Source organism: Aquila chrysaetos, chromosome 16 (genome assembly GCF_900496995.4).
Source record: "Aquila chrysaetos chrysaetos chromosome 16, bAquChr1.4, whole genome shotgun sequence".
NCBI lineage: Eukaryota > Metazoa > Chordata > Aves > Accipitriformes > Accipitridae > Aquila > Aquila chrysaetos.
In genome coordinates this window covers 10,165,389-10,184,994 of record NC_044019.1, presented here as the reverse complement: position 1 = coordinate 10,184,994, position 19,606 = coordinate 10,165,389, and the positions used below count along the sequence as shown (strand labels likewise).

Below are 19,606 nucleotides of genomic sequence, written 5' to 3'. Positions count from 1 at the left end.
TTTCTTTTGAGTAATTCTGCCACAGCTGCCAGCTAGAACCCAAACAACTGAATCATTCATGAGCCTGTCCACAGAGCAGGAGGCATTCAGCAAAGGAAAGAGCAGGTCAGCCTTCAGCTGACTGCTATTAAAAACTTTCATTAAAAAGTCCTGGAAGAGAACGGAGCCATGGGAGAGGGAGAAAGGAAGAAAAGGAAATAAATTATAACATTGATCATGTTTGTGGATCAATGGAGGAGGGATGGAAAACACAAAAAAGGACAAAATGTGAATTAGCCTGGGACATCTTAGAGAGTTGGGCATGTTTAAATGGGACAAGATTTAATTTAGATAAATATAAAATCGTACCTGACAATGCTCAGCATATAACAGAGGAATATGGCAAGAGAGGAGCCATAAGAGCTGGGCATGGAGGGACATGCCTTCAGATGTCATTTTTGTCATGATATTAGCTGTTATTTCAGTCTGGGGGGAACTGAGCTGACATCCTCCAGGCGTGGAGATAGCGGTTGAAGTCCCAATCCCAAAACCCGAGCCCCGTGCCTCACATCTCAGGCCATCATTGCTTAACGCTGCATCCTAAAACAGGCAGCAAGAAATCAAAGTGTATAAAACAACTAGTCAGTAAAGACTGCTTGGGAGGGTTAAAAGGCGATTGAACATGCAGGTCTCCGAGGAAAGAGGAGACTTTGTCAATACTTAAAATACGTGCTATGAGTACAGCGTGCTACTGAGCAGTGCGGGCAGCTCTCTGCACAGACACCCCCATGCCGTGGGTCGCCCCGGCATCCATCATGTACTTGCCATATGAGCATGGACGAAACACTTGCCTCAGTTTCTCCTGTAAAACAAAGCAAGAGGCTGAAGCTTTTTGGTACTGCCCTGTGTCCCCCTGAGGATGATGGCCATGCACGGATGCAGGCACTTGCCTCCTGCCATCAGCACGGTGCTGTTAGGCAGATGCCTCTTTATTTACAGCCAGCGGCAGGCAGGAGACATGCAGCCGAACATTAACAGGGCATGGCTAGGTTAACGAGAAAGCCGTTTGCTGTGTGGTACAATTCACCTTGGTCCCTCGCTAATCTGGGGCTGGGAAGCCCTTTAGAAGAGGAGAGGCTGAGGCTGCGATTGCTGGCAGGCAGGGAGCATCCCTGGCTGTTGGCTGACCCCCCAGGGAAGAGGATGTCCCTCCCTTGGGAAGGGAGAGGGGGACAACGACTCTGGAAGGACCGAGCACATTACTATGGTAGCAGATTTCCGGGAGAAAGGGGTTCCAGCATTTCTGAGCAAAGAAATAATACAAACCTCACCTGTAAAAGTTCTTGCAGGCAGTGGAAATCCTCCAGCATGGCAGGAGGAGATATATAGATGGCAGGAGGAGATATATAGATACAGCTATATGTACACACACATATGGTCAAAGTTGTGAAGTGTCGCTCCACACATCCTGCACCCAAGGGTCAATGCCTGGTTTGGGTTGGCCTCTAACCACAGAGAGGTGCAAGGGGCTCGGTGTGCCCCTCATGCTCCCCCCCCATAGCTGTCGGAGACACATGCTGCAGCCATCAAAGCCACCCCTGGGACTGCAAGGGAGGAAGGTTGGGTTTTGCTGTCCCAATGGGGTGACGCAGCAGCTGTTGGCAGGATCAGGCCCTTCTGGGGCACTGGGCTCTCTCTACACCGTGTAGTCAGAAACTGCTCTTGCCTTGTGAGCAAGACAGTTCACTACTCAAAAAAATGAAGCCTGAAAATGCCTCATGCTCAGCAGCTCCTTTTCTGCAGGTAGGAGCAGTAATCAGAAGAGAGCGAGCTGCTGAACCTGATGGCTTCAGCGTGTGCAGCATCCTTTCTGCTAATGCAGGCAGCCGAGAAAGCAGGAGGAGCAGCCTCCTTTGCAGGGAGTAAGAGGACTTCAAAACCCCAGCGTGCCTGATGATCTGCTGTGCTGGAATGAGTCACTGAATGAAGTTGGTTGGCACCAGCATCCCTGCTGTTCATGTGATTATAGCTCATTTGAGAGCATCATGCCCCCATGCTGCAAGGAATTTGTCATTTCTGAAGGCACCACGTGAATCTGCTCCCCACTGCCTCCTCGGCTAGCCAGGCAGTGCCACGGGCGCAACCACCACCCCTCCTCCTGACCGGACTTTGGCACAGAGAAGCAGCAGGGAGACACGCTCCTCCTGCAGAAGCGGCTTGCTGGGGAGACACGGTGCAGCCCAAAGAGCCGCTCTTTAATAGCACGGGAGCCAGCGCAGGACCCCCCCCCAGCAAAACCAGCCATGCCAGAAGCTGTCGGTCTCTGCTCATGTGCACCCATGTTCCAATTCAGCAACAGTGCTGCTTGAGGCATCGCTTGCTGCTGCTCGGTGCTGTGCGATAAGGAGCGGCACCAAGCAGCCGGCATCTTCTCCCAGGGGTGCCTGCACACACGTACACATGGAAACCTGGGGAGGTTTCACAGCAGGAAAGGAGACAGCATTCCCCTTTGCCATCTCCAAGGCAGGGTGTATTTGTCATATCTCACCAGGGAGGAGAGTAGCGCTGCCTGCTCCTCATCTTTTTCCCTCCACCGCTGCAGCCCTGCTCGGCCCTAGCCCAGCAGGAAAACAAGGACATTACAACGAGCGCTGAAGGGAGGCTTTATAAATGGTGAAAGAAAGGGGCATCAAGGCCCCCCCAGGGGGAAAATTCCTCCCAATCAAACGGCAGGAAGCAGAAAGGGCATGTTTGTTAACTGGTTTGGGGTTAGAAGCAGCCCTGCAGGGGAACATGAAATACTTGGGTCGTCTTTGAAACTGCAGGAACAGGGTGCCTGCCCCAAAGCTGGACCCTTGCAGAAACTATTTACTGCTACATCTGTTCTCCATTTTATTCCTGAGCAAGTTGTACTGACCACCTGGGCACCCTAAGAGAGCAGACCACCAGCTGTGCTAATTGCTGTGAAGGGCAATTAGCACAGCCCAAATCTCCAGGTCCAGAAGGGGAGAAATCTGCGCTCCCGCTTCGAGAGAGACAGCAGCACCCAGAGACCTGAGGCTGCGTGGCCCATGGGAATAGATGGTAAGATTGTAATTGCACCCTGATCACAGACACTGCAGAAGAAGTCAATTAAAACAAGAAGAGAAATTGCTTTTAAGCAATTGCTTCATGCTGAAAGACACTGTGCCACAGACTTCACAGATGCCACCCCATGCCAGTCTTGCAGAAGGGGGGCTAATTTCCCTTTGGGGGTGGGAAAGGGTGACTGGAGCCACACTGCACCCCTAATGACACAGGGGGAAATGAGTCGAGGCACGAGGAGGGAAGTTGCGGGCATTTCTCTTCCTGCCATGGCAGAACAGCTGAGGTGGCCCGGTGGCCGTTTGGGACACTGTTAACATGGAGCCATCCATGCCACCTTCTGTGCCCCCGCTGCAAGCGTGTGGGCAGGAGCCCAGCCTGCCCTGCTCCTCCAGCACCACCTCAGTACACAGCCCTCCAGGATGAGCCCTCCCTTCTTTGTTCGTGCTCCACTTTCAACTCGCCTCTCCTGAAAATGGGCAGCCAGAGCTATGCGCAGGTCTTGGGACAAGGTCTCATAAATGGATGTAACCACATCCCCGTCTTACCCACTGCATCTCAGGAGTGCATCCGCCTTCCCCACAACAGCCCCGTAGCAGTGGTGCTGGCTCATCTCCCCACTGCTGAGCCACCCAGGTCTGTCTCCTCAGCATATGCCAACACATCTGTGGGGGCTTTTTAGCAGAAGTCCCTGCTCAGAGCCGAGCGCAGGCCAGGTCAAGCCCTCAGCCTCAGTCTCGTGTGACCAGTGCCTTGCTGCAGCATGAAAATCAGGCATGCTGCCGGGGCTGGAAGGAGGGACCTTCCTTTCCAGGCGAGGGAACACCAGCGTGACCTGTACTGTGCTTCCCTGGGGCTTGGTGACACCACGGCCCTGCTGCCCACAGAGCAAAGCAGCTTGAATTACGCTCACTTGAATTCCAGGAGCCAAATTCACAGCGCGCTGTGCTGAGCCCTGAGAGCCACCGAGCGGCCATGCCCGTTAGCTGCAGGCAGGCATTTCTGTCTGGCCGGATATAGGCATATTTGAAACTGTGTAATTTTCAACCTTAAATCCCAAAGGGTAATAAAAAAGGGCACGCATCTGCTCCCTCTTTTTGCCATGTCTGTGACGCAAGGTGGCTACAAGCCATTCTACAGCACGTAGAGCAAATACTCAGCACACACCAACACCCACGCACACCCCGTTGTCCCACAGTAGTAGGAAGAGGCAGCCCTGCTGCAGTCCCATCTATGTATTTATTGTCAAGATGGAAAGGGGAAAGATTTGGGGTAAGTGGAAACAGGGTATAGGAGGGCACAGCAGAGCCCTGAGCCAAGTCATACCCTCAGCTGGTCTTCTTAAGCAGACCTGACTGGTAATCACAGGCAGCAGCTGGGCCAGCAAGGTGAACGTAAGTTACCTGGTGGCAAAGGTCCTGTTCTGACTGCCTCAGCACTCCACACATGATGAGAACGTGCAGCCTGTGTGACAAGGTAAGAGAGGTCACCAAGTACGCCCGTGAGTGCAGTTAGGTGTACCACAGACCCAGCAGTGCTGGGTGTGCACACCTCCATGCGCAGACCACGGCTGATGTGCAACACCCGACAGCCTGAGCTTCTGTGACTTCAGCTCTGCAGCACCCCGTAGGAGCAGATCATAACCAGGCTGGCACGATCAGCGACACAAAGCAGATCCTCCCTAGCTTCCTTCTCAGCTTGGTCCCTCAGACCAGCTTCTTCTTGAGGAACTGGCTCCTCAGCAGCAGGATCTGAGGAATCCATATAACCCATCCAGCTCGTGGTACCCCTTCCATTTTGTTACAAAGAGTAAGTACAGAATCTTAAGCTTTATTTTTCTATTGGCCAGCAACTTAAACTGGGTTAAAAAAAAAAAAAAAGCAATGAATATTATTACACAAAGTATAAAACAACTCAATAGACACAAGCCAACTTATTGTTCATATCTCATTCTTCCTGGCCTCTTCCAACACTGTACTGTATTTGAAGGGAATGGGCGAAGGCAGCTATGAAGATACGCTGAAGAAACTAGAAATATTGCTTCAAGCAACATGCTCAATATTTTCTTCTTAGTTAGTAGTCAATACTTGTCAGGAACTTGATTATAAAACAAGAAATAATTTAGAGATTTATCCTTTAGTTCATTACACAGTAACTTACATTTCTTTCCACTCTTTCCTACTGCTGTGGAACCAAGGATACACCTCAGTTCCTCCACCTCTCTTTCTGCATTAGTTAAGGATTACTTCACAGGGCTGATGCTGATGGGGGAGTTTCAGATTGACCTGCTCTGAATTTTAACTTGTCACCCTTTAGCGCCAGTCCAAGATTTCTGCTTTGTGAACTAAACACTCCACGATGCTGCAAGACCCTTTAGGGGTCTGGGTGATTTTGCTCACGTTAACTGTCTGCTGCTAAGGGACAGGGCTCAGCTGGCACCACTAGAAGGCCAGGAGAAGGAATAAATTTGTTCATGAAAGGGCTTGTCTTCACTGCTTAGAAACACCAAAACCCCACAGCCCTTTCTGCTTCATGGGTGTAACAGGCATACCAGGAAGGTGAGAACAAGACAAGAGGCACACAAGATCCTATGAATTCAGGCTAAGACCCTGCTGGCATTACGACAGCATTAAGTCCATGGCAGCGGTGATGTCTATGTCTTGTATGTATCCAGGATTCTAATGCAGAGGGAATATTTAATTAAAACCTATTCCTCTGCAGCAAACAGACAGTTAACCCAGCACTACCACTTTACTAAGTACACTGAGGCAACTGGTTGAATCTGACTCTCCTGACCTTCTCGGCAGTAACCAGTAAAGTGGGCTTCCAGATCTCATTAAAGCCAGAAAACTCTCAGCTGATTAATGATCTCTTTAGAGGCTGATAAAACATTTGTATATATTCATTTCCTGCCCAAGAGAAACAAGCCTAGAGGTTTTAATTAGAAGAATCAAGCCAAGGGCATCTCTCAACATGTAAGAGAGGTGAGAAGGTATTTCCACTAACTGAACAGGCCAAAGGGGTGCAAGATATGCCAGCTCCACAAACAGACCAGTTCTTCACCAAACCTCAGCAGGGGACAGGTAAGACGAAACAAAGTTTTCTCATTCACACTGGAAGCCACTCAATAAAACAGACTAGACCTAAAAGAGTTAGAAAGTAGTCCATTGTCTTTGCTCCAGAATTGCTAGGAGGCAAAAGGCCTCTTGTGGCTCCTAATGGCACTGTGTTCGGGGAAGCTTCAAGGTAGACGAGGAAGGATTGCTGAGAAATCCTAAGGCACCCACATCTTGGCAACATCAGAATCATGACAAGATTTCAACTGCACCAAGTTGTGCTCCCTATCACCAGGGAGAGTAGCTCCTGCCCCAAGCAACCAGGCAGGCATCCTCTCAGGCGGAGAACAGCTGTGTTAGGACATTGGTGCACACTTGGGAGGAGGGAGAGAAATCTTCCATGTATGAGAGACTCAGCTCTGGCTCCAGCTCAGCGCAGAAACATCATCTGTCCTCACAGTCAATGCCTGGTGCTGCTGAGCCACTTCTCAGAGAGCAAACCATGGTTCTTGTATAGCATCCCGATACCTTCATGTTAGCTCAGGAAAAGCCTCAAGAGAAATGGCCCTAGATAAATCTTGCTTTGTATTTATATCAAGGGACTGTTTTGCTAAAGCTTCTAGCAGAAGATCCACAGCTCTTTTGTTTCTTGACAACGAAGAGGACCCGCTGAACTCCTGGCTGCCTTGTACACAACAAGGAGGGTGACTTTCCCCCAAAGGGGGCAGGTAAGGCGGTGCATGGTTCAAGAGACATTTAATTACAGACCCAAGTCCTCAGGTTACAGACACTTCTGTGGTGGTGGTGGAGAGTGGTCAGGTTGGCAGGTGCTAAGGGAAGTGGCAGAGGGGGAGCGACAGAGTTCCCGCAGCTATTAATATGGTTCTGGTTTTAAACTCTTGTACAAGCAGCAGGTGAAAATCATCCCAAAGATCTACAGGGTTTAAAGAGAAGAAAGAAATGCATGAAAAAACAGAATGGATGCAGTGGAGGCAACAGCTTGCAAACTAGCAGTCTAAACTCAGACTGGAGAGGCAGCTAGCTCCTGCCTGGGGATACTGCACTCCAGTTTGCAATAAGCAGCAGGAGACAACATAATCTGTGCTAAGCCTCCTAATTAATCACCAGCAGCTTCTCTGGGGTGTAATTTGGCTACTTGCCAGAACAAAGGGGAAGATGAGGAACTCCCAGAGACATCTGCATCTAGAAGAAAAGAATATCCTGTGCCCTCCCCTATAAAATGGGAGCGGGGGGCATCCATATCCTACCCCTTTATTCATCACCCTCTCCCAAATCCTTTGCAGACCCGCAGTGCTGTTCTTCAATATGACACAGCCAAGGGAGAAATTCTGGATGATTTAAAATAATCCTAATGAACCAGGGTAGGAAACTCCTCCAGACTGACTCTTCAGCTGCATGGGCAATCACGGCACATTCCCACAAGAGGTCTCTCTCAGGCTGCCAAACCGCCTACCATGGCCAGCACTGCCTTTCCCACAGCCTTGGAGCAGAAGTCTCTCCCCCTTGCCCAGCTGGCTGCACTCCTTCACCAGAAGAAAATTTTACAGACTGGCAGAAGAGGCTTTTGCTTTGGAGCTAGTGAATCTTCAGGTCCCCGAAGTACCTGGCAACTTCTTGTCAGGCAGGGAAGAGTCTAAAACATCCAATTTTTTTCCATCCCTCAACTCTGGAGTTCCTTTAGCTTCTGTCCAGCACCCCCAAAACTCCACTCAGCCCTTTTACCTGCACGCAAGCAATGCTGATCCCCACTGCCCCGATAATTTTCAGATGCTCTTGAATGAAGTTTTCCAGCTTGGTAATGCAACCGCTCTGCAGGGTGAAAGGAGGGATATGGAAAATCAGCTTCATTTTAACCTCTTGTTCACTTTAATCCAATGGTTGCGACCCTTGAAAGCAACGCTATAAAAAGCAGTGTCTGTGAGCAATCTCTTCCCCTGACATCACTGGAAAAGCTACACTGCATCATGTTTTGTATCGCTCTGGACCTACTGGCTCAGGAACCATCGAACAAACCCAAGGCAGCTGCCAGCTGGGCAGGAGAATTGCAGAAGAGGAACCAGCCACATCACACAGAGGGAAGCGTGTCATTTTTCTCTGAGATATGTGGAGAAAGGTTCCCTCATTCGCTGCCTAGCACATGCCTGGAGAGGGTATTGACTCCTGTCAGGCCAAAAGGCCAAGGAAATGGAGCCAAGTGGATCCAGCACCAAGAACTCTAACATGACAGGAGCCTTTTAAGGGTAAATTCCTCGCACTTCTATTTATGACAGCAATGCAGTTTCAGTGTGAGCCTGGAAAGCCAGGCTCTGCCTGCCTCTGCCTTGCAACTGCATCCTTGGCTGGCAGCGTGACCCCTCCCTTCCTGTTTCAGGCCCAAGTTTTTGTTGTCATAAGACAAAAATAAATCACTAAGAACATTCTCTGTTGTTGGTTTTTTGGTTTGGGTTTTTTTTTTTTTGAAGAGTTCCCTTTAAATAGTTAAACTGTTTAATCCATTGAGGCAGGTTTTTCATGGTAGTAACATCAGGGGGATTTATTGTGTAGGCTACAGTGGTGCCCCCAAGGGTGCTGGAGGCTCTCCTGCCCCAGGAGTTCACAGTGAGCAGACACCTGCAGGCATGCAGGCAGAGGGAAGGAGCGAGCATACAGCCCTCCAGGGAGGGATGGCAAAGGCCTCACTTTTCCCATGCTAGCATTAGGTTTTAGAGTCAGCCCCAGCTGCCCTGATATGAAGCTGTTACTCCTGTTCCCTGATCTGACCCTTTTCTAGGTTCTTCTCCAAAGCCACTAAAATCCTTTCTGAACTCTAAGACCTCATATGATGATATTCAGTATCTGACTGTGGATCCAAACCTCCCCTTGCAGCCTTTTCTCCTCTAGAGCTAGACCAATACATTTGGCAGCCTACAGGGCCTCTCTTAATAATGCAGCTGGGCAGCCGCCTCCAGCTTCACACAGCACAGAGAAAGGACAGGAATTGCCAGCCCTGCCCCTCAAACGGTTGTGGGTTTCCACTCTCAGAAACAACTCATCAGCCCTTGGACTCTTTTCTGCACTTCCTCGTTGGGTCTTGCCTGGAAGGCACAAACCTTATGGGAAAGCCTTCTTCCCGAAGGGCAAAACCGAGACAAGCAGCTGGACATAAGAGGGGCTTTGGTAGATCAGAAAGACTGGACTTCATCTCCCTTTTCATTCCACAAAGATAGATGGTTAGTTTCCTTTTAGCTGTTTGAGTTGCTTGGCTTAATACAGATGTTATTCACACTCCTTTTCTAAGTCCTGCTCAAAGCACAGACTGTGAGAAGAAATACCTGCTCTGAAGGGGCCACCTCTTCATCCACAGCCCTCCTTAACTGACAGGGGGAGAAGAACAAGGAAGAAGCTCCAGTTGCTGCTCCCCAGGCTCAGTATAGCCAGTGAAGGTGCTGGTTCCCCTGATGAGAAAAAGGACTACGCTATCCCATAGAGAGTGTCACAGTGAGCAAGTTAAAGACAGGTGACAGGACTGGAGAGTGCCAAAATAAATGCAAGAACTTTTACCAGCCTTATGCAAACTGGATGAATAAATGGTCTAAAAGCTACCTTTTACTTACTCAGCTAGTCTGGGATTCAACTTGCTTCTTCTAGAAAAGAGACAAGCCCCTCTATCCCAACTCCAGCCACCTTTTCAGTCCAAACTGCAGCCCACTGGAACTGGCCTAATTTGTCTGCTACAGGGCCTTCTTTCTTCCCCATACACTGTTTCTTCGTGCTGTAGGTCAAATCCCACTATCTCAATCAAGGAACAGAAATATCTCCATCTGCACTTCGCTGAGTAATTCCAACAACAGGAAGCTGTGTCAAATGTAGGGCTCACATCCAAGTCTCTTGCCAGAACCAACAACCTCTCCCACTTCTCCCTATCACTAGCATACTCTGTAGTAACAAATACATTATTTTTCTCTATATCTACATATAAAATAATAGCCTAGATGGCTGAATGCTCAATTAGATAAATTAATTCTGCTTTCTAAGGAATCCTACTGAGTTTGAAGCCTACCAACAGTTTGCAGCAATAACCTAACACCCTCACTCCCTGCCCACCTCCTTCACATACTTTGTGACAGGCGGCCCTGAAGCCCTTTTGCTCTTTACCTCCTTGTAGATGTTGGAAGGATGGTCTCTTCGGCCACACAGGTCGGTTATTGTCTTACAACAGCTGTCTGGGACTTTCCGTCCATTGGCCTCTGGAGATTTGATCCACAGGCTGTCAGCCCAGTCTGTGTAGTTGTTGCTCCCGCAGCACTTGAACTGCATGCACACAGAGCAAAGGCTGAAGCCATCAAGCACTGCAACCACCTTTTCCCTCCAGCCTCCCACACCAAACCCTGGGCTTTACCCTCCTTTGCAGAGAGATTCCAGCTATCTCACAGGCTTTTTTTTAGGCTACTATAATTATTAGTGACTTTTGTGTTCAGAGTCCCCAAAATGGCCATTAAATATCAGCTTCACCGATCTTTCAGCAGCTGTGACTTTTGCTTACTGCTGGGATGAACTGTAACCAGAGTGCACTTGTAGCTGCCTCAGCTCTTAACCACTGGACTGGAGAGCATTAATGGTGATAACAGGGTAAGTTTAATTACCAATTACTATCACAAATGCACCTGCTATGGCAGTATGTGTACAGTAGGCCCCATGCTTTGAAAGTGCTTGTGCACAAGGGTCTTTTCTGTGGGAAAGCCTGTCAGAACTGCAGCAGCCTTAACCTGAGCCAGGCACAGCTAGCAACAGCAGCAGGAAGGCTCTTCTTTCATTACATCTTGCTCTCTAGGGTACTGAGGAGCTTAATGAAAAATGTCAGCAATTTCTCCAAAGCTTTGAAGTGGGAAGTAGAAACAGCTGTCAGGGTGACTTGGCAGCTCCAGTTCACTCTGGGAGCAATTCAGATGTTGTTTCCCCAGTGCTACTGGGCATGCAGTTCAGAGGTCACACCACGCAATTCTGCCGGTTGCATGGCCCAGGTCCTGCACCCCACCCAACCTCATCTTGAATCAGAAGGAGCAGAACGTACACTCACCATACAGAAGAAACATATGTATGTTGGATGTCAAGAGCCCATAATGGCTTTTGTGTTTTTGATTTTAAGCCCTTCAATTGCATTAATTCTCCCTTCCTCTAGAGATACCCACCTCCTGCTGCAGTTTGTCTACTGCGCTGGTAACACTCTCTTCTCCCTCCTTCCGGTACTTCTGGGTCATGGTGTTCTTCAAATTTTGCTTCAGCTCCATGCTCAGCTGAATGGAAGAGACAAGTGAAATGAAATTACAAGGTAAACACAGCCCTCAAGAGTGACCCAGAGCCCTGCATACTTTTCATTGCCTTTGCTCCAAGAGGAAAGCAGAGAGCCTAGTGGAAGCTACAGCTTCCTTCAAGATCATCCTCCAAGGTTGGACTGGACAGGCTTATTCCCAATTGATTATAGATCATGCCTCCATTTTAATAACCAGAAGGAGGTGCTTCAGGACCAAATTTCAGCCTGTGTTACACATCACCATATGGGTCCTCACCTTGAATATGTAATATTGCCAAGAAAGCCTGCAACAAAGAGAATACTGTGCCTGCTTAAATATGAATACACCTATGAGACCACGTACAGTCTTCTCCCTCTGAAGCCTGTGACAAAATACTAAAAAACAAATCACTCTGTCCAGGAGCAGGAAGAAATCAGAGTCCTGGGCATGCCAGACTGAAGCCACATAGTCTTGAATAGCTCTTGTATCGGCAACAAAAAGGATGCCACAGGAGGGAATTAAGTGTGCAATTGCAAAAGTACTGCGAGGCTTTTCTGATAAGTGACAGAGAAACGAAGTCTGATTTTGCAAGTACAGAATTTCTGAAAGCATCATCATAAACCACTGGTATGTTCGGGTGATGGGATTCAAACATTTATTCCTGTGGAGGCTCTTCTAATCTAGCTGAATTCTTCTCACCCATCCAGGTGACAGCCAAAAAGCGCCAAAGAGCTGCATCTTTTTTTTGTCATCCTGGTTCATAGAGCAACACTGCCTTAGTCCAACACCTGTGAAATTCTAAGTTTCCTATACCAATAAACAATGTCAACATCCATTTAGATGGGGTCAACGAATGAAACAAGGGGGTAGCCTCTCTATACACCTTTTATTCTACACAGCAAGTAGTAAATGAGAAGTCAAACATCTGGTTATCCTAAACTGTGCAAAATACACTGTTTTTTCCAAAGCTATGTTTCAAATGGGGACACCACCTACCTCACAGAGATGGTATGAGGCTTCATTCATTAATATTTGCAAAATGCTTTGAGATCCTGGGCTGGGAAGCTCTACAGAAGTGCAAAGGACTTAGTGTAATAAAAAGAAAGGAAAAGGTTCAGCAGCTGGCAGGCATCAGAGGCAAATAAAGAGGAGAGTCCATTAGCAGAATTATTACTTGGGAGAAAAGCAGTTACCTGCGGGCTCACGGGGAAGAACTGCAGCATGGAATAGAGATAACAAAAGAAACAGTTTAGACACACACGCAAGCCTTAGACACCAAAGCAAGAGCTGAAATAAAAACAGTGGCAAACAGAGCAAGCAGCCTGCAACCAAGAAGGAAGGGGGATTTGTCAGCCAGAGGGCAAGGGGAAGTGCAGCTATTGATCAGAGATGCCCTCAAGTGATCTAAAGCATTCAAGGGTACAGCTCTGAATATGTTGTCCCTTATTTCAACCTAAGGATCAGCTCCTCTTCATCTGTTGTCATATATGAACCTCATGCCTTTGCATGGATGGATGGACGGACACTGGCTTTCTGCCACACCTGCCAGGACTGATCCTTCCCTGTTAAATATGAATGCTCATACCACTGATCTCCCCTGGCAGGAGCCAGTATGGTTCTTTGGCTCCTTGCAAAACACCAGTGCCCATCTTAGTGAGGCAAAGCACAGAAGGCCTAAGAGAAAAACAAATGGCAAGGAAACCTGGCAGTGAAGCCAACAAGATGGGATGTCCAGCTGCTTTTCAGACAGCCACTTGACAACAATCCTAATTTGCCATTTCCAATCAATTTCCAGACATGAGAGCAACTTTGCAGGCTGTTTGTGCCTTGGTGGTTAAACTCCCTTTGAAAACAAAGTAATGACTTAAGCCTCTGCTCTCTGTAACTGCAAAAAGTGCCAAGCTAGAACTGCAGCTGTTGGGAGCCTGTGCTGTTCTCCAGCCCCTCAGCTGGCCTGGTTAAGTAAAGCTCTCAAAAACTTCTTCACCTGAAAGGACCTCTCTGCTGGACCATTCATTATCTTTGCCAGTTCAAAAGCATGGCATCTAGCTTGCTGGATGCAGCAGGAACTGTTCCTATGTCCTGAATATACTGAGTGGCACTAACGTGATTTCAGTTGCTTGCACTATGCCTTGAAGGGCATTAGGAAAGCTCCTAGATCTACACAGCCTCAAAAATTGTCTTCTACAAGGCTCTGCAGAAAAACAGCACACAAAGGTGAACCACAGGAAGGAGCTGAGCAGCAAGGCTGAGCAGCCTCCCTAGAGTAACCACCACCACTTTGTCAAAAACAGTAAATAATCCAAGGTCTTCTGTATGGGGAGGGGAGTGAGTACTGACATGTGGGAAGGTGAACCACAACCAGACCCTAGGTCCCAAGCTTCCAAGCCCAATTCTGGCTAGAGAAATGAGACGATAACCAGCTGTTTTCTCTCCCTGGTTCGAGTCTCTAAGGACCAATGTCCACTCACCTGCTGGTAGTAGATATAGGCCAGGATTCCAGCAATGATCTCCAGGAGAAAAATGCACAGCAACAATATGAAGTACTGTAAAATAATGTGAAAAGCAGGACATTAGAACAGAATGTAAGGAGATGCCGGGAGCCAGCTTTTCATTAGCTGGTAAAATGCATGATTCCCTTCATCAATGCTTTTCTGCAGCAGTGTTCAAAGGCAGGGGCTGGGGTTTAAGACCTGAATAGGGTAGGAAAGGAACAATCTCACAGGTTAAAAAAAAAAACACAAAACCCCCCCCCCCCAAACCACGGGATAACTGAAGACAAGCAAGTGTGAGTTTAACTCACAGAGCCAGAGGGATGTAGAGAATGGAAAAGTGCAGGCAACTGAGATAAGATCACTGGACAAAAGAAAGCGGTTGCTGGATAACCTGATGACTACACTCAGTATCATAAAAAACATCTGATTCTGACATCAATACATAAAAATTTGAAACTTTTGCTTGTTTTGATATTGTTTAGGGCATTTCACCAAGTTACTAAGGAGCAACATATGTTATAATGATGATTCAATAAAGCAACAAAGGGCCCATTTCACCAAGGATACAGCAGACCAGCTAAGCATAAGCATAAACCATAGGTTTATGTTCCCAGTGACTTCTGTGGGGCTCAACGACAGGATGAAGGGCGCTATTGAAGCAGATGGACTTTAGCACTGATTCACACTCAGGACTGTGACTGTATGTTCTGCTGAACTAGGATCTAAAGGGAAAAGCTCAGTATCTCAAAACCAAAGAGAGAACAGCTCTTAGAAGACTAAGAGGAGAACATGAGTATTTCCTAACAAGGGCTTAATGGCAGTGAAATGGAAAGGGATGTGCCCTGCTTATATTACCACAAGGAGAATCAAATGGACAGTACAGAAAACTGTTGGGAGCACTGCTCCTATACACAAACAGGAAGGGAAGCCAAACCTATGAGAAGGAATGTATGTACTAGATTAAAAGCACTGGGCAGGCCTGAAGACAGAGGGTGATGTGGCTACTTTCTCCTTAGGAAGAGCAAGCTTTTCAGGAAGAACCCCTGTCCTGACACACAGCCCCTGCCTTGCTCCTGGTCAGCAATGAACAGTTTCTTTACAGATCCAGGCTGTTCTATGACTGCTATTAAATTAATCTTTCTGTAGATAAAGCTGAAGAGACACCAGTTCCAGCCATAACAAGGACCTCATGCTAAATCCCTGTTAGAGTTGGCCTCCCCAGCACAGAACAAACAAAATATCTCCCATTTTCTGTTTTACCCCTGACCTTAAGAAACAGCTGTTCCCAAGGGATGAAGCAAATGGCAAATGTAACTGGACATCAAACCATCTCTCCCTGGCACAAAGAAGGACAGTGAAGACCTGGACATAGCAAGCTGACCTACACAGCATGGATGCCTTTTGTTGCACAAGGGTTACACTCCCACTGCGCACCCTTCTTCACTAGGTATTTGCAAGCCCCTTTGCAGGAGTAAAATGACACAGACACAAAAACTCAGGCTTCCTCTTTCACTCCTGTTGGGATTCAGCAGCTGTGAAGGACAGACAGCTGGGTTTTATCTGCAGACTGGGCTTTAATCTGAGGACACAATCTCAGGCTTTCATTCCCCAGCCCCAAACTCTCGCTGCGACCAAACACTGACCGTCTCTGCAGATGCCTGTACAAGGTACCCATTCATACCAGGGGAATGAGTCACGCAGTAGAGTTCGGGATAGCTAAAGGCTGGTCCCAACACTGGCAGGAGGTTGAAAGGGGGCAAGAAAGGATTGACATGCCTTGACACAAAGGCTGGCTTTCTTTAGTTGGAACCTAGTTATGCCCTAACTGTTCTGACATCATCTCTCTGCCAAGGAGGGTGGCAGGATACCGAGAACAACCACTGAACTGGAAAGTTTGTTTGTTTTTCCCTGCTCTGTGTTGTCATGTCAGAGGCATTCAGGTAGAGCTGAGTTGCGTCACCACAGCTCGGCTTGTTTTGCTGGCTTACGGTGGATAGAAACAAACATGTATCCAGCAGACCTTAAAAAATTTGAGTCACAAGGCTCTTGTAAAACTTTGTAAGGGAGGTTAGTGCATCTGCCACCCATGCATCCAACTTGTCTCTACGGATACACTGCATCATTATCCTTATCTCAGTCTCATCATTCCCTCAGGGCCACTTCCAAGTATCATCCTGACATAGAGGAGCAGCAGCTTTCACTCTGGACACACACAGAGCACAGGGCTGCTCTCCTTGCTCTTCATCAGGAGATGCAGGGCTTTCTTACAGAGGTCTGCTCTGGGAGGAGTAGGCCAGCTCTGGCACAGAGCTGCAGGGACATGCCCTACTCACTTCCCAAAGGCCGCAGAACAAGTCAGAAATGTGGGATCACCCAAAGGCCTGTAGTAGACACATGCCTGGACCTGGGTGGGCTCTGGGCAAAATTTACTTTTATTCTGGCTCCAAGCCAGAGTCAGGGCTATCTGGTGTCTCCTCAAGACCTACATGGTCCAGATTTCTTCCATCCAGCTTCAAGTGTTTGAGTGAAGCACCAAGCTTTAGTGTTTTCTCTGAATAACCCAAAGCACAGTTCAACCCCCCTACAATCCACATCACTCTCTGGAGAGGTTTTTCTACTACCTGGAGAAGAGATATATAGCAACTATACTGCTAAAGCAGCAACCTCACTTCAGTGGAAGGGCTCCAGGCTGAAAAACAGCAGGAACAGAAGTCATAACTGACATGTGTTGCCTTCTCCCTGTCCAAGGTAGCTATCTAGAAGTGGCAGTGTGAGGGGCCAAGCCTGAAGAAAGCCACCTTCTTTCTTTACATACAAGGTCTTCTATTCAATGGGTCCTTTCCCAAGACTCCTGCTTGCATACTTTTGTGTAAGAAAGCATGCATCTTGACTGAAGCATAATATAGTAGTGGTTTGTGTGCTTGTAAAGAGCTGGACTGCAGCATCACAGCCAGCCAGGCTGCAGATCCACTGCCATGCCTGCTCACGGAGCCAGAGAAACTCCACATCTGCTGCCCAAGCCTCAGCAGATCACCCAGCTAAGGAGGGACATGAGGAAGGCAAATAAGCAATGACACAAAAGAAGTAGGACAGCTGTGAGTGATGAGCAATGAAATACTATGAAAAGCCTTGAAGTGAACCCATAAAACTCATAGTTGGGTAGAAAGGCAGCAAAAAAATTCAGCTTCCTGAGTCTTCAACAGAAAAACAAGCTAAAAACCAGATATGCATTTTACAAACAGCACCCAAAGCTGTTGACACTTGATTTTTAAAGCCACCAAGGAGGCACTGGGGAGGGTGGAGACTGCTGCTTACAGTGCTCCCTCCCATACTTATGTGGGCCTCTGGTACAGAGAGAAATTGGGACAGGCTGGCACAGACCCCAGGGCACTGACTGTGAAGCTGTCAGGATTACTGTCTGAGCTCAGAGCTGGCAAAGGCCCTCAGCCAGGCTCACCCAGCCCTGGCAAGCACAGCCCTATCTCTTGTGCAGATTACTCACCAGCGAGCAAAGCAGAGCACAAGCAAGAAGAGACAATAGGCCTGTCACGACCAGCCACTCCAAAAGGACGCGTGGTATAAGGAGACAGAGTGACCTTTTGTTCCCAAGAGACAATTATCAGTTTTCTGTGGCAGAATAACAAAGAAAACCCCACCGGATTTTCATCCATAGCTTCTGGCTGAGGCAAAAAGACAAAGGGAGATCTCTTTGGCATGGAGAGTAAGTGAAGCAAGGCCAAAATGGACTGCTGCAGACCAGGAGCCTAACGAACAAGCACCAGCAATGCACTCACTGTGTCCTCCTCTGTGTTTTATTCTCCCTTCCTAGCCCTACTCTGCCTCTCACAGGGATTACCAGGCCTTCAAAGCAGTGGTACAAGCACCAGGCTTGCTCACAACTCGTATTTCTGCTCCTCTATCCAAATGAAAGAGGGAAAATGGGACAGTCAGGTGAATGAGGATTTGCAAAGGAGCTGGTGAAGAGTTGCTGAAGTATTCTTTTCTGTAACCGTGAAAGCAAAGAACCACTGATTTGTTATTTCAGTCACTGCACTCACCACTGTAGCCCAGATACTAAAAGGAACTGCTGCCACACTCCACACTGAAAGGGAGATTTGAGAGGGAAGAAGCGGAATAGAAACCCTAGGGCTGGTCAAAAACTTCAGTGTAGGGAAGTGAGCAGGGAGTTCAGGAAGTAACACAAGGAAAGGCGTAAAAGAAGAGGCACATTATCAAAACAGTGTGCCTTTTTTTGTGGAAACAAAACTAAAATAATTTTTTTGAAACTAAAGAAAACATTAATTGGAAATGTTCTGATTTTTAACAACCAAGTGAAAAACCTTGTTGATTTGGCTTGACTCTACTGTCATTAAAAGCCAGTTTTGTTACAGGTCTCTCATTTCCTCTCTCTTCCCATTTTCCAAAAGAGAATATGGGTTCGGCAGGGAAGAAGGAAGAGAGAAAAGCCATGAGACTTTGTTTTGAGTAGTTTCAATAGACATTCTCACACAAAGCATATGTATTATGACTATACTTTGTACTTTTGAACCATACAGTGGTAAGCACATTCTTTGGGTGGATGAAAGGAAATGCTCTGCAGTCGAACCTGCCCCCTAGGACAAGGGCAGCACTGCTCTTTGGAGCTGGAGGCCTTAGTGGTATTTGCTCTAGGACAAATAAGGTTGGTATAGAACACAACCAAGATGTTTCCTCTACCTCGCAGCATGTTTCAAGAGAAAATGGGGTGAATCCTCCCCCAAACAAAACAACCAAGCAAAACTTACCACTCTTAGCAAATTCCGACGCTCTTTGAAGGTGGCACAGCAACCAAGGATGCCGGTAACCATGACAACCACCCCAGCCACCACCAGAATATAAGCAGTTGCCGAATACGTGCTGGAGGAGAGCAGGCTGATGTAGTCACTCTTCTCAGCTAGGGTCCAGGTGCCCACTGCCATCACGGCCCCACCAGCCAGCTGGGTAGAAATACAAGCAAACAAATGAAGGGCATCTGATGTGTGAACTTTCTCACTTCCCAGAGTAACTGGACTGGGACACCAGGACATGCCTCAGCTCCACAAGCTGAGCCAAAAATGATCTACACTACAGGAAGGACTCTCAGAGGTCTCACCAGGACCGGGAGCAGGCCCCAGTGCACTGAGAGGGGCTGGGCTTCAAGGTGGCTAGTTTAGCACCCCAGACAGCCTGAGATGCAAGCTATCCGAAGCATCTACCTGTGCACAGCAATTCATACTTGGACCAGAGCCTTCCCAAAAGTAGCCACACTGTTATCTGGACAAAACCAAAAAAAACATCTATTTTATTGGGGTGCTATCTAGCAGCAGAGGGGAAGAAAACAGCTTTACATCAGCAAGCTTTCCACTGTTCGTCAGGGAGCAATACTACCAATAAATGACAACCATGCCCAATATCTCCTTCCTAGACTATACATCCATGGAGAAAGCAGTCAAGGAGCTAAACAGCCTGGCTGGTCAAACTCTAACCCTTGCAGCAAATGAACATGGAGAAGCCAACCAGACTCCTAGCAGTCCCTTCTCTCTTTGCAAGCCTTATGTTTCCAGAGGGTTTTATTCAGCTTCTAGTAAGCTCAGACAGTTTTCCTTAAAGGTCTGACCTGGACATTCCAATTCTCTGTCCCAGGCAGCAAAGGAAAAAACAATCCTTTGGCATCAGTAACTTT

The 19,606-nt window shown here is 47.8% G+C and overlaps 1 protein-coding gene across 4 annotated transcripts in view; it reads right to left on the bottom strand.

Annotated features, from left to right (window-relative positions):
* Positions 1-4,283: 4,283 nt before the first annotated feature.
* CD151 (CD151 molecule (Raph blood group)) overlaps positions 4,284-19,606 on the bottom strand; it is a 39,726-nt gene continuing 24,403 nt past the window's right edge. For all 4 annotated transcript variants that reach the window (XM_030039152.2, XM_030039153.2, XM_030039155.2 and 1 more), the window contains 6 exons: positions 18,690-18,881; positions 13,882-13,956; positions 11,309-11,413; positions 10,275-10,430; positions 7,863-7,949; positions 4,284-7,053 (listed from right to left, as the gene is read on the bottom strand). In XM_030039152.2, coding sequence (XP_029895012.1) covers positions 6,994-7,053; positions 7,863-7,949; positions 10,275-10,430; positions 11,309-11,413; positions 13,882-13,956; positions 18,690-18,881 — 675 coding nt within the window. In that variant the 3' untranslated portion in view covers positions 4,284-6,993. The remainder of the gene's footprint in view (positions 7,054-7,862; positions 7,950-10,274; positions 10,431-11,308; positions 11,414-13,881; positions 13,957-18,689; positions 18,882-19,606) is intronic.